The sequence below is a fragment of the Procambarus clarkii genome, chromosome 13 (genome assembly GCF_040958095.1).
Source record: "Procambarus clarkii isolate CNS0578487 chromosome 13, FALCON_Pclarkii_2.0, whole genome shotgun sequence".
Taxonomy (NCBI): domain Eukaryota; kingdom Metazoa; phylum Arthropoda; class Malacostraca; order Decapoda; family Cambaridae; genus Procambarus; species Procambarus clarkii.
Genome location: NC_091162.1, coordinates 10,809,369 through 10,822,593, shown reverse-complemented (window position 1 = coordinate 10,822,593; position 13,225 = coordinate 10,809,369). Strand labels below are relative to the sequence as shown.

General features: G+C 53.0%; 1 protein-coding gene across 6 annotated transcripts in view; it reads left to right on the top strand.

Moving 5' to 3' along the window:
• Positions 1-13,225, top strand: part of LOC138364245 (uncharacterized) — a 160,303-nt gene that overhangs the window by 105,821 nt on the left and 41,257 nt on the right. For all 6 annotated transcript variants that reach the window (XM_069323615.1, XM_069323616.1, XM_069323618.1 and 3 more), the window contains exon 9: positions 6,675-6,850. In XM_069323615.1, coding sequence (XP_069179716.1) covers positions 6,675-6,850 — 176 coding nt within the window. The remainder of the gene's footprint in view (positions 1-6,674; positions 6,851-13,225) is intronic.

Sequence of the window (13,225 nt, the reverse complement as noted above, 5' to 3'; positions counted from 1 at the left end):
GGTAGGGGCGCAGGGTGCTGCTCAGCTTGTATTTCCCGACATCGCGGCCGGCTCTGTTCCTTGGGGTTCGCTGTCCTCTTGCGGGGTTTTGTTTTTCTTTTTGTTTTTGCCTGGTGGGGGGTTCTGTCATTTTATTCAGTTTGTTTTTGCCCTTCCACTGTTCTCATCGGTGGCGCCCCCTGCTAGGTCCCTGTGAGTGTACACGTCCCTGGGGTTCAGCTTTAGAAGTTTGCTTGGTAGTTTTGGGCGCCGGTTTGCAGCACCCTGCCTGGGACTACCTGAGCGCGAGTCCTCTTAAAGTAAACGGTCAGGACCCTGGGAATCCCCTAGGGGGCGCGTGGGTCCGATGGATGTGACCCCGGAGTCCCCACTCGCTGTGTGCGAGTTTGAGGGTTGCTCGGTCCCCTTGTCTCAGGGTGACCCTCATTGTTTTTGCCTCTGCCACGCTGCCTGTTGGGTCGGTGATACTTTCGACCCTGAGTCCTGTGAGTGTTGCTGCTTGCTTGTGACTCAATTTACCCATTCCTCTGGTTCTATTCGGGTACAGGCGGCACGTGCGTTGCAGTCTAGGTTTCGTCTGTTGCAACGCGCTCGGTTGGTTGCTTCCCCGGGTGCCCCGGGGCTGCCCCGCTTTGCTTTTCGAGACCCGGACTTGGGGGTGGGGGTCGCTTCGATCCTGGTTCAGTCCGCACCTCCTCGTCCTTCCCCTTCTGTTCGTTCTGGTCCCCCGCCCCTGCTTCCGGCCCCGAAGCGTCTGAGGGTTTCGGGGTCGGAGCAGGGGTTACTTGATCTCGAGACTCGGGCAGCTTCGGGGGTTGCCCCTTCCGGGGGGGGCGGCAGAGGCATTCGAGTCTTGTCTCCCGGCCGAAGCTTCAGGGTCTGACCAGTGGGCCCCTCTTCCTCCAGCTTTTCCGGCTGCTCCGTCCTTGTCTTGTGGGGTCGGGGCTTGGGGAGAGGACTCGGCCTCGGGTCCTGTGGTGACGGACCTCGAGGCTGTGGAGGGGCTGACTTGGGGGCCTTGGGCCCCGCTGGACCCCGCCGGGGTTTTTCTTCCCACTGAGCGGGGCTTATTGTTACAAGGAGTGGGGTTTTCTTTCCCCCCCTCTGCGTACGAGTTGGATTTGGTGTAGGCCCCTCCCCGGGTATGGTTCCGTGTTCCCCTGGGTACGTCGGTTCCGTCCTTCCGGAGGTTTTCGGCTTATCGCATCCAACCTGGTGTGGTGCGAGCGGCCTTTGCAGCTTACCTCCTGCGTGACCCGGATTATGCCTCGGAAATGGATCCGTCCACGTTAAGGTTGGGACTTCGTTCCCTTTCTGGCTCCGTTACGAGGTTCCGGAGTCGTCCTGGCTAGCAGACTGCCCCTTGTTTGGTCTGGATTCCTGGCATTCCTTCTGTCGTTCCCGCACGCTGGAGTGGCGGGAAGCTTCCACGGTGCTTCAGGTTTTCCTGGGGGGTGAACTTGAGTACCTGAATGAGTGCTTGTTTGCCCCTGCCCTTCCCCGCGATGTGGGCGTTATTCAGCTCCATGTGCAGGTTCCCTCCCTTTCGGCGGCGCTCGTGGCGGGGGACTTGCGCGCTCGGGGCCTTTTGTGTTCGGCCTTGCGGTTCTTTTCCCTCCTGGAGCTGTCTTCGGATTGGCTCGTGGAGGATGTGGGGACGCTTGGGTCCGTCCCGGGGTCCGGCACCTTGTCCTCGGCTGCGCGTTCGTCGGCTGCCTTGTTGAAGCTGTTCACGCCGATTTTGCGGGATGCGGTTTCCCTGTTCTATGCTTCCCGTCTCGCGTGTCGGCAGGCGGTGCTGGGTTCCTCCATGGGATCTGCTTGGGCTCTGGCTCTTAGGCGTTCTTCACCTTTTTGTCCTCTCCTGTTTGGGGAGTCGGCCGTGGCGCAGTTTATTCAGGCTGCATCGGCGGCTTGTCGTCCGATGTCGGACTTGTTGGTTTTCCGGGGGTCCCGGGGTGGGTCTTCCCGGAAAGGTCGTGCCAGGGCTCGGGGTTCCTCTCGTCGTGGTAGGCCTCTGGTGTCAGGTTTGGGGTTGGCTCCTCCTGCGGACCCTCTCTCGTCTGGTCGGCGCGGTGTTCGCGCTGTGCGGGGTTCTGGGTCTCGTAGGGGTCGCCGGCCCTTTCGCGGTTTGCCCCTTTGACGGGGCGATGGGGGGGCGGTTTGCGCTGTTCGCCCGCGCCTGGTCCCACGATTCGTGGGCCTTTCGGGTCGTGTCTCGCGGCCTGCGGTGGCGTTGGGTGGCCCCTCCCCTCTTTGGGGGGTCGGGGCTGGCAGGGCAGGCTTCTTTCCCTGCGCTCTGTCGAGTCGTCTTGGAGTGGGTACGCTTGGGCGTCGTCGAAACGACGTCGTCCCTCAGATGGGTTTCCCGTCTGTTTCCGGTTCCGAAACGGGACTGCGCGGACCTGCGGTTCATTCTGGACTTGTCCTGTCTGAACCCCTGGGTTCATTGCCCCTCCTTTCGGATGACTACGCTGTCTCAGGTTCGGCTCCTCTTGGAGCCGGGAGCTTGGATGGTGTCCCTGGACCTCCGGGACGCTTATTGGCATGTCCCGATTCATCCGCGGTTCAGGGACTGGCTCGGTTTTGTAGTGGGGCGTCTGAGTTACCGCTTTCATTGTCTCCCGTTCGGGTTGAACCTGGCACCTCGCGTGTTCACACGCCTTACACGGGTTGTGGTGGCTCGTTTGCGTCTCCTAGGTGTTCGAGTGTTGGCCTACCTCGACGACTGGCTGGTTTGGGCTCCCAGCCAGTCAGCTTGCTTGCTAGCCAGGGATTTGGTTCTTTCCCAGCTCGCCGGGTTCGGGTTCTTGGTGAACTGGAGGAAGTCCCATCTGGTTCCCTCTCAGGTTCGGACATGGCTGGGTCTCGTGTGGGACTCTCGAACCGCCTCCTTGTCTCTCCCTCCGGAGTCTCTCCTGCGGCTGCGGTCCCGCCTTCGTCTGTTTCTGGAGGGCCCTCGGGTCACCCGGCGGTTGCTCGAGGGGCTGTGCGGGAGCCTGAACTTCGCGATGGTGGTCTACCCGCCGGGTCGGGTTTGGCTTCGACGGCTGTTCTGGTTCCTTCGGGGTTCCCCCTTCCGCCTCTCTCGCGATCGCAGAGTTCGACCCCCGGGGGACTTGCGTCGGTTGCTGCGTCACCGGTTTTCCTCTTCGGGTTTTTCGGGGTTCAGTGCCTTGGCGCCTACCCGAGCCCTCGCTCGATGTGTACACGGATGCGTCGTCTCGGCTGGGGTTTTGTGACCAGTGCTCACCAGGCCGGCCAGGGGCGTTGGGATCCGTCCTTCCGTCGAGCTCACAGTACGGTGCGGGAGTTCGCGGCAGTGTGGTTTGCTCTGGGGAGGATTCGGGTGGCCCGCGGATCGATGATTCGGCTCCATTCGGACTGCTCTCCGGTGGTTCATTGCCTGAACCACGGGGATTCGATGCGGTCCTTGTCTCTTTGGGGTTGGTCGCTTCGGGTGACTCGTCTGCTGAGTTCTCGGGGTTTGGCTCTCCTGGCGGTTCACGTACGGGGCGTGTCCAACGTCTTGGCCGACGCCCTGTCTCGCTTCGTTCCTCTCTCCACGGAGTGGACGGTCGACGACGAGTCCTTCCTTTGGCTTTGCCAGACGTTCGGGCGCCCCGAGGTGGACCTCTTCGCGTCGGCGTGGTCGCGGCGTCTTCCCGTTTATGCGGCGCCCTTCCCCGATTGCGAGGCCGTCGGGGTCGATGCTTTTCGGCTCGACTGGACGAGGTGGGGGTTCCTGTATCTCTTTCCCCCGGTTCGGCTGTTGCTCCAGGTTCTGACTCGCTTAGAGACTTACCGGGGGAGAGTTGTCCTTCTGGCCCCTTGGTGGCCGGCCCAGCCTTGGTTTCAGGCGCTGGTTGCTCGGTGTCCGAACCCGAGGGTTTTTCCCGCGGCTCCGCCTCTTTCAGCAGATCGGGCCGGTACGTCACGTAGCTGGTTCGATCTTCTCCTCGAGTCTTCGCGTATGGTTTTTTTGACTCGAGTCTATCATCATCTCTATGGTGATCAGGTGGCCTCCTTGTTGGTGTCCCACCTGAGGGCTTCTTCTCGGCGGCAGTATGCAGTTTTCCTGGCGGTCCTTCCGTTTCTTTTTGCGTCTTCGTCGTGTTAGCTCCTTGTCTGTTCGGGTGGTCTTGTCCTTCCTCTCGTGGTTGTTTCAGGACCGTCATCTTATGCCTAACACTGTCGCTTCGTATCGTGCGGCGCTGGCGGAGCCGCTTCAGCTTGCTTTCGGTATCGATGTTACGTCTGCGCCGTTTCGCAAGCTGTCTCGTGCATTGTTTCACCTCCGGACTGCTCATGCGTCGCCTGAGCCGTCCTGGTCTTTGGACAGAGTGCTCGCTTTCCTTTCATCTCCTCGTTTCGTTGTGGCCCCTTCGGTCCAGGATTGTTTTTCCAAGGCACTTTTCTTGTTGGCTTTGGCCTCTGGGGGTCGGGTAGGGGTTTCTGCTCTTTTGGTCGTGGTGATAGTTTTGTTCGTTTGCAGCCGTCTCCTTCTTTTCTGGCGAAGAATGAGACTGCTGCGTTCCGGAGGGGTCCATGGGTGGTTGATGCTTGGTTGGTCTGGCCGGGGGTGCATCATGTTTTGTGATCGGCGGTTGCAGCCAGTTGTCTCGGCTTCGAGTTGAGGGGTGAGCGACGACCGCCTCCCGGGTAAGTCCCTCTTTTTCTGTCTGTGGGTAGTTAGCTCCGGGGAGCCGACGGGGCTCCCCCCAGAAAACCAGCGTTGAATGTAATGAAACGCCATTTTCTGGGTGAGTCCCGGAGGCTCCCCGGCATCCCTCCCTCCCTCCGGTCGGCGGTTTTTCGCGTTTTTGACATCCAGCCTCAAGAACTGAGGTGTGGGTAGCCGGCGCGGGGGGTCTGGGGCTCCCCCTTCCCCCTCCCGGGGAGGGGGGAGCTGCGCAGACAGCGGCGCGGCAGTGTGTGACGTCACACTAGTTTGCTTGTTTTCGGTTGGGGAGTTCTATCCACTAGTTCGGTTTTAGGTAGCAATTTTAACCAGAATAGGGGTTTGTTTTGGGGCGCTTACCTTTCTGGGTGCCTGTTCCGGTCGATGGCAGACATAGAATGCTTCCACTAACACGGGGGCTTCTATAGGCCATTGCTCCCCTTGCCTCTCTGAGGGGGCCCGGTTCTGGCCGTGGTCCCCGGTAGGCCTAAGAACTCCATACACATGACTGATGCCAAAGTCTGACATTAGCATATCAGCCTGGGATAGCTCCGGGGAGCCTCCGGGACTCGCCCAGAAAATGGCGTTTCATTACATTCAACGCTGGTTTTTTTACTTTTTTACAGCTTCTTCTGCCTGCTCTGCCCCTTCCAGGTAATGCACTGGACTGTTGGTGAGTGGGTAGGGGGGAAGGTGGAGCGTGGGAGAGGGTACCTTTGCCATTTGGCCCATTAGGAGCAGTGCTCCATTCCCTGCAATCTCCTTGAAGTGTTTAGGTGCTAATTGGTGGGGCTTCATTTGTTGGGCCTGCGACCCTAGTCTCTTGTTTCAGTTCCTGGGTTTCTTGCTGCCTTGCTGAGTTGTTAAGATTGTCTTTCTGCTCTTCACAGGTCCATTCCATCTGCTGATTGCAGTACATAATGACCAGTTTCTTGGTTTGGCCTTTTGTGGTGTTTTTGGATTTGTTTTATGGATCTTTTGGTTCCCTCTTGCCATGGTCTGCCCTTTTGGAGTTTTCCTCAATGTGGTGAGTTAGCTCTTGGAGATACAAATTGGACCTTCCAGAAATTTAAAGCTAAATGTAATGAAACACCTCTTTCTGATGGGCCTTTACCTGTATCTCCACGTTCTCTCTTTCCTTCTTCCTGTGGTGTTGAGGGAGTCTTGCTTGGGCAGTGCATGAATGCTTGGGCTAGATGACCTGGACCCCTGTATTGCTGGGGCTGCTATCTAGTGGTGAGGATGTGTGGCTAACTAGCAGTTGGACATGGACAATGAATGTGTACAGTACAGTATAAAGTTTGAATCTGGGTTGCAAATGTTGTCCAAGAAGTGATTTGTTTTGGTGCGCTTTACCTTTCTGGTGGTTTTGCTTTCAGTAATCTGGTTTATTTTGTGTCACCCATTTGCTCTATTCAGATTCTCGGTGAGGTTTCTAGTACGCATTCATGATTCGTTGTTACCTCGTGTGTGTACCTGGGTTTGGAGAAGTCCAGGTGGGTAGCTTGGTGAAGTATGGAGGTGACCCAGCAGAATGAGGCATTTCATTACAATCAACACTCAATTTGTTATTTGCAAACGAGTAATACAGTAATAGCAGTGCTTATAATTTAATGGTATTTTGGAGACATTAATTATCATGGGAAAAATATGGAGAACGGCAGTGGAATCGAACTTGCATCCTAGGTTATCCAGGATGCACACTTGACCACTATGTGCTAAAAGTAACACCCTGATGTCCATTCGAACTTACAAGGAGTTTGGAGACATTGAACTGATACCCAGTCCAATTTTGACATGCTTCCCGCACGCACACTGATGTAGATCGTGAAGTTCTTCAAACACTTGTGAAAATACCTAACGTGTGCATTTGGGGGAGACCTAGGATGCTGGTTTGATTCCACCGCCCTGCTCCAAAAGACTCATGGGTATATCACCCTATGCTGATTTCATTGGGCACATATTTTTTAGTGTTGATATTCTTGTTGAACAGTGCTGCAGCAATGAGACATACACTGTGGGATCTTGAGAACTGCTACCTAGAGAACACATCAGACATAATGCAGGAAGATGTCACCACATTTGATCTTCCACAAGACCAGTGTGAGAACTTGATTGGTCGGGAAAAAGCTCATATATTCTTGTCACATACCCAAGCAGCTAATACTGGTGAGTTAATCCACTTATTTCATTACAACAGTTTAAAGCATGATGAGCATTTTGATATTTTTATTATTGGTTCCTGATTATTTAGTAATTTAATGTGTAAATTTTTTTGTTTATCAAATTAGGTAAGTTGATTACTTTATTCCCACTTTTCCATATATAAAACAGAGTTGCACTGGAAGAATTTATGAAATTATATGAATCACTGTACTCTCATTCTAAGGCACTGAAATAAGCAATCAGATACAGCTTGATAAAACACCAGAGTTAACACTATCGTTCTCTTTGGACATGACTCGCGTCCATTTTTCTTCTCCTGAGTCCTAGCCATGGACAGGACTTGCGTCCACTACAAAAATATTTGTATAAAAATCATTTTCTGTGGGGAGCCCCTACGGCTCCCTGGAGCTTATCGGGCTAATGTATGTTATATTAGACCGGGACTTTAGCTAAGGAGTTCAGTCTACCAGGGACCAACGCCAGTTCCTGGCCCCTTCAGAGAGGCTTCAGGGAGCAATGGCACTGGAAATCCCTCTTGTGGTTGGGGTTTTCCTTATCTGCCATCGACCGGGGTCAGGCACCCAGAAAAGTAGGCATGACTAAACAAACCCACATGGTAAAAACTAAAACAAAAAACTGAACAGAGAGGTAGAAACTCCCTACAATCCCAAGGAAACAAGCAAACATCACACTTTACTGCCGCGTCGATCGTCCGCGCAGCCCTCCCCGCCCCGAGAGGGGGAGGGGGGAGCCCCAGACATACTGCGCCGGCTGTCAAGCTTCAGTTCGTAAGCTAATGTCAACCGGGATAGACGCTTCTCTGGCCTCAGTTTCCTAGGCGGTGTTTACCTTGTGTGGCGTTCACTCCCGTGTGTTGTATTTTGTGGTGGCCAGGAGTACCTCATCAGTGCCGGGGCTGCATGCGCTTAGTGGCTGACTTCCCTAAGCGCCCTGTGGGTACTGCCCTTGCGTAAAAGGGTTATCCTCCCTGGGGCGTTCGGGAACCATTCCCGTAGAGGTTCTTGCTGCTCCACATTTGCCTCGCCCTTGAGGCCAGCTGGGGCTTGGGGCCCTTGTTTGGCCCTGGGTATGGATTGGTATTGTGCTGGTTAGGGCGTCAAGGTGTTGCACAGCCTGCCACCTAAGCGGCAACCGGTTCCTGTTGCCTCTGGAGACAGTGTACTTTTGCGGGGTTTTTCTTTTGTTTTTATTTTCAATTGCCTGGTGGGGGTCTGCCCAGTGTGGCTATAGTTTCACTGGTAGTGTTTGGCGGCCCTCTGCTAGGGCCCCGTGATTGTACACGTCTCAGGGGTTTTCAGTGCTCTCTCCAACCAGTTTAGCAACACCTTGCCCGGGCTTCCCGTAGCAGTCAGCCTACGGGCCCTGGAAACCCCTGTCTGGGCTCGGGGGACCATTGAATGTGTCTTCTGGGTTCCAAGCCGTCTTGTACAGGATCGTTGGTTGCTTTGCCCTTGTCGCCACTTTTACCTCTGTCATGCTGCCTGTTGGGTCATTAACACCTTGACCCAGAGTCTTGAGAGAGATTTTCTCTGCTTGTTCTCCAGTACTCTCCTAATGTTATTACTGTTCAGAGTACAGGCGGCATCTGTGTTGCATGCTAGGTTAGGTTGCTGCAACATGCTAGGTTGGTTTCCCACTCAGATGCCCCGAGGCCGCCCTGTTTTGGTTAGGTGCTGTTCGCCCCTTTCCCTCTCTGTTCCCGGCTCCGGACCGTCTGCCGGTTTCGGGATCGGGGTGGGGTTTAGTTGGGGCTGAGACTCAAGCGGTTTTCGGGGGCTGCCCTGTTTGGGTTGGGGGACAGAGGTTTTCGAGCCGCTTCCTCCTGCCAATGCTTCTGGATCTTACCAGCGGCCCTTTCTTGTTGCCTTTCCCATGGACTCTTGCTTTTATTTAAGGGTGGAGGGCTTGGAGGACGGCTCTGCCCCGGGGCCTCTCTTGTTGGTTCCCGGGGCTGTGGGGGATGCCTGCTAGCAGTTCTAGGGCGGTTTGCCCCTGCCTGGGTTTTCTGCTTTTGGGCGGTGTTTTTCGCTCATCCAGTCTACTTGCTTCCCACTTTTGCTGGCATATTTTTGTATCTTTAGTGTCAGTCACAGCCCCTGTTCTGGCGGCCATTTTCGTCTGCTGGTTTCCCGGCATGGCCACCAGGGCGGCGTTGCGGTTTGTTTACATGTGACTGGGTGTGCGAGCGAGCTTCTTGGGTGAGTTTTCACCTTTTTTCAGGGGTTTTCATTCTCCTGTTGTCGTTTCTTTGCTTCTCTGGTGTTTTCTGCCCGTTTCTTGTTCCTCTGGGAACATTTGAATGTTGATATTACACCGGATTTTCCTTTTTGTCTGTTTTGGGTCTGGGCCTTTGGGTTTGGGCTCAGTGTCCCATGGCTGTTATGCTTGCTTCCACACCTTGTCCCTCGGTTTTCGGTCTGTTATGACTGTTTTCCCAGGGGGTTCTGTCTGGGGGCTGTGCTTTGCCTTCTGTGGTGTTTCTCCGCCGGCAAAATGTGGTGGTTTGGCCTCCCCCTGGTTAGATTCCGGGTTCCTTTGGGTTCTTTGGTTTCGTTCCGGAGGTTTCTTCCTCTTGGGGCCCTTTGTGGGTTCTGGGGGCTTTGTTTCCTCGTGTGTGACCCGGTTTCTGCCTTCTGGAGTTCTGGGGTCTTCCTGGCTTGCAGACTGATCTTTTTGGGTCTTGGCATGTGTTGTGGTCGTGCTGGAACTTTGAGGTTTTGTCGAGGTGGGCCTTTTGATGTAGTTTTGTGCCTTCTTTGCCTGGCCGGCGGCTTGTAATTTTCTTTTCAAGTGTAGGTGTATGCATGTACATGTGTACACTGTGTGTGTGTGCACATGTGTATGTGCATATGCACGTGTGTGTCACATACCTTGTGTGTGTGTATATATATGTGTATGTATATATTTGTATGTGTACTTTTTCTTTCGGAAGGGGCTCTGTTCCCTTCTCTGTAGACGGAGCGCTGGGAGAGCAGCTTGCTCTGTTGTCTCTCGTATTGTCCTGCTGTTGGTGGACCTTTTTGGTTGTCTTCCGGCCTCTGGTGGCGGCGGTGGACAGCTTCTCCCCCTTTGGGGAGTTTAGAGCTGCCGAGGTGGGCTTCTTCCCCTGCGCTTCGTCATGTCATCTTGGTAGGTGCGTTGGGTATGGTCGATTCGCCCCATCCTTCTGGGGTTCCCGTCTGCTCTTTGCAGACATGGGCCTTCAAATTTGCGGTTCTTCTGGACTTCTTCAGTCTGCGCCTTGGTTTCTGTGCCCTCCTCGGAGGACTGTTGTCTCTGTCCGGTTCTGTTGGGGCCGGGGGCCTGGATGGTGCCCCTGGACCTCCAGGTCAATTATTGGCACTTGGTGTTTTTTTGCATCTTTACCAGATCTTGGTGCCCTGTCTGAGTCTGCTTGAGATTCAGTGTTAGATGGCAGTTAGAACAGAAAGCAATTCAGGAAATAAAGAAAAATTCAAAATATTTCTTCTCATATGCGAAATCAAAAGCAAAAACCACTGCCAGTATTGGACCTATTTGTACAAGTGAAGGTGCATACACGGAGGATGACAAAGAAATTAGTGAAATCCTAAAAAAGCAGTATGAGGACATGTTTAGCACTCCAATAAACAACATGAAGGTGGAAGATCCAGAAAATTTCTTTATGCTGAGAGGTTCTGAGAGAATGTGCACCTGAGCTCAGCATTCCACTTCAACTGATTTTTCAGGCATCCCTGTTTACAGGAGTTGTAGCTGATGTGTGGAAACAGGCTAACATAGTTCCAATCTACAAAAGTGGAAGCAGGGAAGACCCCCTTAATTATAGACCTGTATCATTGACAAGTGTAATAGTCAAAATATTGGAAAAAATAATAAATACTGAATGGGTAGAACACCTGGAGAAAAATTATATAATATCAGACAGACAGTATGGTTTTCAATCTGGAAGATCCTGTGTATTGAATTTACTCAGTTTCTATGATCGAGCCACAGAGATATTACAGGAAAGAGATGGTTGGGTTGACTGCATCTATCTGGACCTAAAAAAGGCCTTCAACAGAGTTCCACATAAGAGGTTGTTCTGGAAACTGGAAAATATTGGAGGGGTGACAGGTAAGCTTCTAACATGGATGAAAAATTTTCTGACTGATAGAAAAATGAGGGCAGTGATCAGAGGCAATGTATCGGACTGGAGAAATGTCACAAGTGGAGTACCACAGGGTTCAGTTCTTGCACCAGTGATGTTTATTGTCTACATAAATTATCTACCAGTTGGTATACAGAATTTATGAACATGTTTGCTGATGATGCTAAGATAAGAAAGAAGGATAAGAAATTTAGATGATTGTCATGCCCTTCAAGAAGACCTGGAGAAAATAAGTATATGGAGCACCACTTGGCAAATGGAATTTAATGTTAATAAATGCCATGTTATGGAATGTGGAATAGGAGAACACAGACCCCACACAACCTATATATTATGTGAGAAATCTTTAAAGAATTCTGATAAAGAAAGAGATCTAGGGGTGGTTCTAGATTGAAAACTATCACTTGAGGACCACATAAAGAATATTGTGCGAGGAGCCTATGCCACACTTTCTAACTTCAAAATTGCTTTTAAATACATGGATGGCGATATACTAAAGAAATTGTTCACGACTTTTGTTAGGCCAAAGCTAGAATATGCAGCGGTTGTGTGGTGCCCATATCTTAAGAAGCACATCAACAAACTGGAAAAGGTGCAAAGACATGCTACTAAGTGGCTCCCAGAACTGAAGGGCAAGAGCTACGAGAAGAGGTTAGAGGCATTAAATATGCCAAAATTAGAAGACAGAAGAAAAAGAGGTGATATGATCACTACATACAAAATAGTAACAGGAATTGATGAAATTGATTAGGAAGATTTCCTGAGACCTGGAACTTTAAGAACAAGAGGTCATAGATTTAAACTAGCTAAGCACAGATGCCAAAGAAATATAAGAAAATTCACTTTCACAAACAGAGTGGTAGACGGTTGGAACAAGTTAGGTGAGAAGGTGTTGGAGGGCAAGACCATCAGTAGTTTCAAAGCGTTATATAACAGAGTGCTCTACGTCCGAAACTGGACGTAGAGACGACGTGAAAACAACACGAAAAAAAAAAAGAAGACAGAAGGTAACCAACAAGGCCGACAAAAGACCAGAGGAAACCACATCGGAAAGCGACCGACGTTCCAATAATATTGGAAGGTACGAAGAGGCTCGTGAACCAACAAAAACCACGACAAGCACCCCTGATCAAGGGACACGCAGGGACAATGATACGAAGGGAACAGTATCGCGACGGAAGAGCGAAAACGGGGAGGAAAAGGGGGTGAAACACACCCCCAGGAACGACGGGACTGACGAACCCTGAAGGAACACGGAACCGAACCCAGGGAGGGCTATACCCGAAAACAACAGGAACACAGAGAGGGAAGGAACAACCCCACTCTGAGGAACTGGCAGCGCCTCACCATGGGTACAAAAACCCAAGAGGGGCAAACGGGGCCGAGGCCCCCCCAGGCAACTCCTCCCCAACTCCGGGAACCTCGATGGTATGACCCGGGGCCGAGCTGTACCCCCCAAAGCCCCAGCTAGACAAGGAAAAGCCGGGGCAGCCGTGCAAACACCAAGGAAGGGAGCCCATTGGTCAGACCCATACGCCACGGCTGCAGGAACCGACTCGAATGCTTCCGCCACCACCCCAGAAGAGGAAAACCCCCGAGTCTCAACCCAACCAGACCCCGCCCCAGCCCCAAAACCCGCCTATGGTTCAAAGCAGGAAGCAAGGGAGGAAGTGTGTAGAACAGAAGGGGAAGGACAAGGAGTGGAAGGAGTCAGAGCCGAAGCGACCCCCACCTCCAAGTCTGGACCCCAACCACCAAAACGGGGCAGCCTCGGGGCAACTGGGGCCGCAAACAACCAAGAGCGTTGCAGCAACCTACACCCAGCAAGCAACGCCGCAGCCGCCTGCACCCGATTATCATAACCAGTGCCTGGGTGAAAGAGCACGTACCGACAACACCCGTCGTACGACTCCGGGTCACAAGAAACCATGACCCAACAGGCAGCATGGCGGAGGCACAACCGGTGAGTGTCACCCTGAGACAAGGGGACAGAGCAACCGTCAAACTCGCAGGACATGAGAGGGACTCTGGGGACACACTTATAGGACCACGGAGCCCCCCTTGGGGTTTCCCAGGGTCCTTAGCCGTCGGTACACGCTAAGGGAAGCCCAGGCAGGGTACCGCGAACCGGCGCCCAAGTCTACCAACAAACTGCTAAAAGCAGACCCCCCGGGACGTGTCCACTCACGGGGGCCAAGCGGGGAGTACCACCAACAGAAGAAATCGAAAGA